This window comes from Dendronephthya gigantea, unplaced genomic scaffold, assembly GCF_004324835.1.
Source record: "Dendronephthya gigantea isolate DGI-Jeju-01 unplaced genomic scaffold, DenGig_1.0 000013F, whole genome shotgun sequence".
NCBI classification, from domain to species: Eukaryota; Metazoa; Cnidaria; class Anthozoa; order Malacalcyonacea; family Nephtheidae; genus Dendronephthya; species Dendronephthya gigantea.
Window position 1 is genome coordinate 210,223 of NW_021163023.1, and position 7,418 is coordinate 217,640.

Below are 7,418 nucleotides of genomic sequence, written 5' to 3' on the forward strand. Positions count from 1 at the left end.
TTGATTTAAAAAACAACATTGTTTTTAAAATTCAATGCACCTTGGTGACCCTACTTTTCATCTTTTGCTATATTTTCCGTAGGAAAATGTATAAATGTTGTTGCAAAGTGGCCAGGATCCCCACATGATAGTCACATCTTTCGTACGTCTCATATCGGGCATCAGTTGGAGCACACAAATTTTGAAAACGGTGTGCTCATAGGAGATATAGTGGCTATATGCATGCTTACCCTACCTAATGACACCCTACCCCGAGCCACAGACTCAAGCCCAAAGAAGTCTTAACCGAGCACTGCGAATCACAAGGTCCATTATTGACAGGACTTTTGGCATTTTGAAACGGCGTTTTCACCTTTCCTACTCGGAAGTGAGTATGACACCTGAGAGGGTGTATGCCATAACCACAGCATGCTGCATTCTTCACAACATAGCTATCGATATGAATGAGCCAGTACCAGAATTTAAAGAAGGAAGAGGCATTTGAGAATGTTGATTTTGTGGGTGTCGAAACAGGACGACTAGTGAGAGATCATCTTGCAAACACTTACTTCTAAATATTGTATGTAAATATAATTAATTCAGTCATATTATTAAATGATGTATAATTGTGTACAAATAATAGTAATTTAATTAATTCTGTAATTTAATTATATATAATCCAGTTTGTATTACAACATGTACGTATTAATAAATAAATATTGTTATAAACATTTAGTCACATTGACACAATTTAAAAAATTCAAATCTTTTGTACACATATTTCCAAAATCCATTTATACTAATCGAGAATGTTAAACAATTGTTTTTTTGCCTTTAAGGCCTCAATTTCAAGCCTCAACTTTTCATTCATTAGCTTCAAATTTTCCGCCTCCAAATCAATTTTAAACTTTTCAACTTTTAATACCTCAAACTGCATTGCTTGGATGTCTTGATGGGTTACCTTTTGCTTCTTTCATTTTGGAGGAGCAGCAGGCTCAGCCTTTAATTTGAGGCTGTTTTTGCTGCTGGCACTTCAATACCATTATCATCTTCATCAACTTCTACTAGCAATGGGTCCACAATTTCTAACTCTAAAGTGGTGGCTTCTGAGAGATCAGTCTCACTTACATAACTAATTCCTGCAATAAGTGAATACATAATAGTCAACACAATATTTTATGAATATTTTTATATTGTCTATCTATTCATAAAAAACAGTTAATCCACAAACCATATCTGTGGTATAGTTTGTCATGAAAAAAAACAAACACCCAAGTTACGTTCCCTCTTATATAATTTTAGTATTATTTTAGTAGATAATAGTAAATAATAGTATTATTTTAGTAGACGGTAGCCACGGCCCTCGGTTTATATAAAGTGTTTTACAAAGAAGCCAAGGTGAAGACACCTCAAATAAACGAAACAAAATGCTAGAATATTAACACATAATTATGTTTTACTTATCTCATATAAATCTGCATGATATTTGGGTAACATTGATACTTTCCCATACAGATTAAATGTGAAACACTTGCAAATGCACTGTCGCCATTTTTAAAATATAAAATGATATTTTGTTGTGCAATGCACCCATGATAATAATGATAATTTGAAAATAATTTAACTTACCCGATTCAATACCACCTTCAATCCCTGAGAATCCAGGTTCGTCTCCAATTAATTCAATTATCCTTCGTGAAGTCTCTTTAGGCGGTGTAGGCGCTTTTCCTCCCCCGGTTTTGCTAAGTACTTTCTTCTCTTCCGCAATTTCCTTTCGTACCGATCCACACATAGTTCGCCATTTTTCTTTTATATCTTTAACGCGTCTCTTCGCGACTCCCAAAGCATTAATTTTGTCGCAGCATGACTGCCAAACTTCATTTTTTTTTCTTATTGATGAGAGTATTCGAAAACTTTCTCTTATAACTGCAAGGTTTTCTTCGGCTAATTGTACAATTAAGTTGGATTCAGCCGCAGAAAAATTAAGCTTCCTTGCTCTTTTGCCTTCCATGATGGTAGTATTTTGGAAGTTGGCGGGAAAAATACCGGTTTTGACCAGTTAAGGTTGAGCTATCCAACGTATAGTTAAACGCGCTACAAAACGGGCTTTGTGCAACGCGATTTTATCGCGCGTTTAACTATTATAATTAATACGGTGGATAGCGACTAAACGCCGTTTAAGCTAAACGCCGTACGAACAACCGGCCCCTGGCTATTGTCCCAGTCCGAGTAAAAGCGAAACGCGGGTCAGCGATCGTAGAAACATATGCATTCCTAGATTCAGGATCGAACACTTCGTTTTGTACTGAAACCTTAATGAAGCAACTAAAAGAAAGTGGAAACTCAACGAGCCTTTCATTGATGACAATGCAGGGAGAAAACATGCCAGTTCAATGTTCCTTGGTAAGCCTCAAAGTTTCGGACCTTAACGCCGTAAATCACGTAGATGTACCATGGTGTATTCGCGACCATCCCTCCCTTTTTCGCTTGACGCCATTGGCAAGGAAGACAATGTGCAACGTTGGCCGCATTTAAAGGATATAGCTTTACGAGAAATTGATGCTGAGGTCGGTCTCCTCATTGCCAGCGATGTACCAGAAGCCTTACAGTCTATTGAAGTGCGCCCTAGTGAGAATGGTAGGCCATTTGCAACGAAGACCGTCTTCGAATGAGTGCTAAATGGTCCTCTTGGGAGAGGCATATCAAAAATTACAACCACCAATTCTGTGCAGTCGACCAAGGTATTAGAACACCAATTCCACAGCTACTGCAACCGCGCGAATTCAACGATTTAAGCTACGAAGTAGGACCGTCATTGTTCCAGGACGATAAGAAGGCCTTAAAAATTATGGAGGATTCTATAAAGTTAGAAAACGGACATTACGTGATCGCGCTACCCTGGAAGAATTATCCACCGCCACTACAAAACAACCAGCCCTTAGCTGAACAACGACTGAATTCACTTAAACGACGTCTCCAACGAGAACCCATCGTGCATACGAAGTACACGGCGTTTATGAAAGATCTGTTGAACAAGGATTATGCGAGAAAGGTGAATTGCGAAACTAAAGACCCATCAAAAATCCTGTGGTACCTTCCCCATCACCCAGTGTTGAATCCCCACAAACCCGAGAAGGTAAGAGTAGTCTTATATTGCTCGGCTAAATATGGTAATACTTCACTCAACGACCAACTGCTATATGACCAGTACTTAGTCGGCGTACTCACGAGATTTAGAGAAAAAAGAGTGGCAATTAATGAAGTCGGATATGGTGTCCATGTTTTACCAAGTTCGCGTTGAGCCAAGCGACTGTAGTGCATTGCGGTTCTTATGGTGGCCGAATGGAAAGTTCAATGAACCAGTCGAAGGGTACGAAATGCAAGTGCATCTCTTCGGTGGAATATCATCACCAAGTTGTTCAAATTTTGCTCTGAAACGAACAGCAGAAGACAACAAGACAGAGTTCGAGCAAACCATTGCTACCGTCAGTTTCTACGTGGACGACTGCCTCAAATCAGTGAAATCCGATGAGGAAACAGTAAGAAGGGCAAGCCAACTAAGAGAATTGTTGTCGAGAGGCGGTTTCAAGCTAACCAAGTGGAATTCGACGTCTCAAGTGCTTCTCAAGTCCCTACCAGAGTCAGAAAGACCTGAGAAAATCAAGGATCTCAACTTCGACAAGTTGTCTATTGAAAGAGTTCTGGGAGTCCAGTGGAGCGTCTCAAGCGACCAATTTGGGTTCAGCATTAACGTCAAGGAGCGTCCCCTGACTAGAAGAGGAGTATTGTCGGTAGTAAGTTGGGTGTTTGATCTGTTGGGATTCGCCACTCCATTCATTCTTCAAGCAAAACAAATCCTGCAAGAATTATGCCGAATGAAGCTCGACTGGGACGAAACGATTCCCGTGAAGCTTCAAGATCGCTGGTGGTCATGGCTACCAGATCTAGATCTACCAAACTTGGAACATTTAGGAAACGATCGTTGCCTCAAATCTTATAATGAAGAAGTTGTGTCAACCCAGCTGCATCGTTTTGCTGACGCGTCTCAAGATTGTTACGGAGCGGTCGCCGGCGGGTCGCGGGTCGCGTACCTGAGGATCAAGAACAACCAAGGTGAAGTGAAGTGTTCGTTTTTCATGGGAAATTCTCGCCTCGCGCCGATCAAGTCAGTTACTACTCTTCGTGTGGAACTTTCTGCAGCAGTCACGGCAGTTAAACAAAATGTATCAAGCGGAATTGAGCCTACCAATCGATGAATCGCTGTTTTAGACAGATAGTACCTGCGTCCTCAAATACTTGGAGAACGAAGACAAGCGTTTCCAGACCTTCGTCGCAAACCGCATCAGTGATACGGGAGGCTTCCTCTTTGGAACAGTGGCACTACGTCAAAACCGAGAAGCATCCCGCCGGCGACGCATCTAGAGGAGTTTTAGCTGCTCGTCTACATCGCTGGATACAGGGTCCAACATTTCTACAGCAACCTGCGAGGTATTGGCCACAGCGACCCGAATATATCAACCTTACATTCGCACCAGACGATCCAGAAGTCAAGAAAGAATCAGCAGTCTTCGCGGGCGGAGCAATTGGGCGCGACTTCCTTACCACTGTTATTACCAGATTCTCGTCTTGGAGCCCGCTGAAAAGAGTTGTTGCTTGGGTTTTGAGATTCAAGTCAAATCTACTTCGTCGTATTCGAGAAAAAGAGAGCGTTACGACTACACAAACGGCAACGATTACCTCAATAACTGTTCCTGAATTGCGTGAAGCTGAGATAGAAATTGTCAAGCAAGTTCAACGAGTAGCATTCTGGGAAGAAATTGGCGTATTGACGAAGAAGGAAGGAAAGAAAGAAAGAAAATCCCAAAGGAGTAAAGAAATCAAGCGGAATTTATCAACTTGATCCCACCATCAAAGACGGCCTGCTGCGTGTTGGTGGTCGACTGCGACGAGCCGAAGTCAACGACGAAGCAAAACACCCCTGCATCTTACCAAAAAACCACCCGTTGTTACCTTAATCGTGAATTATTACCACCACGTCTCGGGGCATTCGGGCGTGGAGCATACGTTGGCCCTCATTAGAGAGAGATACTGGATATTCCAGGGAAGGTCAACAGTTAAGAATACTATCGGAAAATGCTACAGCTGTCGAAAACGTCAATCTCCAGTGTCCCAACAAAAGATAGCTGATCTTCCACGCGACAGAGTCATCCCTTCGAAGCCGCCATTCACTTATACCGGAGTTGATTGCTTTGGGCCATTCGAGGTGAAACGGGGAAGATCAACTGTTAAGCGATATGGCGTCCTTTTTACTTGTCTCACTGTTCGCGCATCCACATCGATGTGACCGCGTCTTTAGACACGGAGTCCTTCATCAACGCCCTTAGACGTTTCGTTGCAAGAAGAGGTCAGTCGAAAAAATACGGTCAGACAATGGGGGGAACTTCATAAAGGGAGAAAGAACTCAAGAAAGCAGTAAACAACTGGAATCAAACACAAATACACGAAGCCCTTTTACAGCAAAACGTTAATTGGACCTTCAATCCCCCAGCTGGCTCTCATCATGGAGGCGCTTGGGAGAGGTGTATACGGACAGTCAGAAAGATGATGCTGGCAACCCTAAAGGAGCAGCAGTTGGACGAAGAATCCCTCAACACCCTTATGTGTGAAGTCGAGTCTGCAGTGAACAGCAGACCCATTACCAAATTGTCGGACGACCCCCGAGATAATGGGCCCTTGTCCCCAAACCATCTACTTTTGCTACGCTCAGGATCAAGTGTCCCTCCTGGTGTTTTCTGTAAGCAAGACGGCTATGGCAGAAAGAGATGGCGTCAGGTGCAATACATGGCAAACGTATTTTGGCGTCGATGTTTGAAGGAATACCTACCGTCCCTCCAACGAAGGCAAAACGACGAAGTTTTGGTGCTAATCGAGAACAAGGCGCGGTATAATTGGCCTCTCGGACGCGTGGTGGAAGTCTAAACAAATACGGGCGATCGGTGAAGCTCAAGACGAGTTCATTTAAACTCGTGAGACCGGTGGACAAAATCGTGCTACTGGAGGAAGGTCAAACAGAGAAGCAATGAACAAGTACAGTACATAGCTCGAACTATTCTATATTTACTAGCATAATCTATTGTTCAGTTTGCTTTAATTTGTTTCAAACCATGTGTTATGTTAATAGTAAAGGCTCATAAAACGCCTTTAAAAGGCCAATATGCAGGTTTGAAACACGTAGTTAGATATCAACATGGTGCCATTGCCATGGTGACGTAATGCATGCAGTAATAGGGGTTTCGGGTTTCAGTATATTATTAGATCGGATAGAGCGAGGACGCTAAACAAACTGCAGTAATTTATTCTATTCAAGTTCGTGTGCGCTAACCAAAGAAAGTCGTTTTTTATCCTGTTGTGTTGATTAGTATCATCAGCTGTTATTTATGTATAGATTCATGTTTATGTTGGTTTGCGCGCATGTCATAATCTGTGTAATCCCTTTCTAAATTGTGTAGTTCCAACCCATAAACCAAACCTAATTGATATCACATACCCGCAACCACACCAAATTCTAGTTACTGAACCTCAAACCCTATCGAGAACATTGTATCAGAAAATTGTGTCATTTAACTGATATTATTATACATTATAGTAGTAAAAGCAATTTGATTGGCTAATGGTTGACAATCGCGCAATCACGCAAAATTCAGTTATCTGCTAGGCTGCTAGCAGATAACTGAGTTATCGCGTATCATACTTGAATCGACTCTTTGGACTTTGTGCATGTTAATACTCTGCTCAGAGAGTTTACATTAGGGATCGGGCGACGTTAGCGAAATGAGGAACGAACTTCCGATGGTAATATGTGCATAATCCGAGGAAACTTCTGACTTCGGTCTTATTCTTGCGTTCTTGCAACGTACAGACAGCAACTGTTTTGTTAGGATAAACTACAATACCTTCTTCATTCACGATATGTCCCAGGAAGCGTACACTGCTCTTCCGGCATTTATCGTATTTTGGTTCCTCGCGAGATTCAAACTTTCTGTTGACAGCTAGTATAAATTTCGAAGTGCCTATTGATTCTCCTGCATTCTGATTGGTCAAGACTCACTGTCTCTGAGGTGATAGTCACTGGCCGGTGATTTGTTGTTTTTCAAATAAGAAATTCGAAGTAATTATTAATTTTTATGAAATTATGTTGATTATTATTTGTAAACACGTCGAAATTTACACTAATTAGTCGCAACAGGCTCAGTGATTACAAGCCTATATTCACTTCGCATTCGCCAATAATTGTTAATTAGCAAGATGAAGCGATGGCCCGGTTTACACTGTCAATCGCTTTCTGTGATCACAGTTTCAATTTTGCATTCTTAAACTGAAAGTTTTAAACATTTTGTACTGAATATTAGGATGAAATAACTTACTGTTAACAAATGAGT

The 7,418-nt window shown here is 41.5% G+C and overlaps 1 protein-coding gene across 1 annotated transcript; it reads left to right on the forward strand.

Annotated features, from left to right (window-relative positions):
* Positions 1–3,248: 3,248 nt before the first annotated feature.
* On the forward strand, positions 3,249–4,235 carry LOC114519383. Its single transcript, XM_028539508.1, has one exon. It carries the CDS (start codon positions 3,249–3,251, stop codon positions 4,233–4,235), a length of 987 nt encoding a protein of 328 aa, XP_028395309.1.
* Positions 4,236–7,418: the final 3,183 nt, after the last annotated feature.

What these genes read in the sequence shown, in the direction of transcription:
- LOC114519383 (XM_028539508.1), top strand. Translation starts at nt 3,249, where the DNA reads ATGGTGTCCATGTTTTACCAAGTTCGCGTTGAGCCAAGCGACTGTAGT.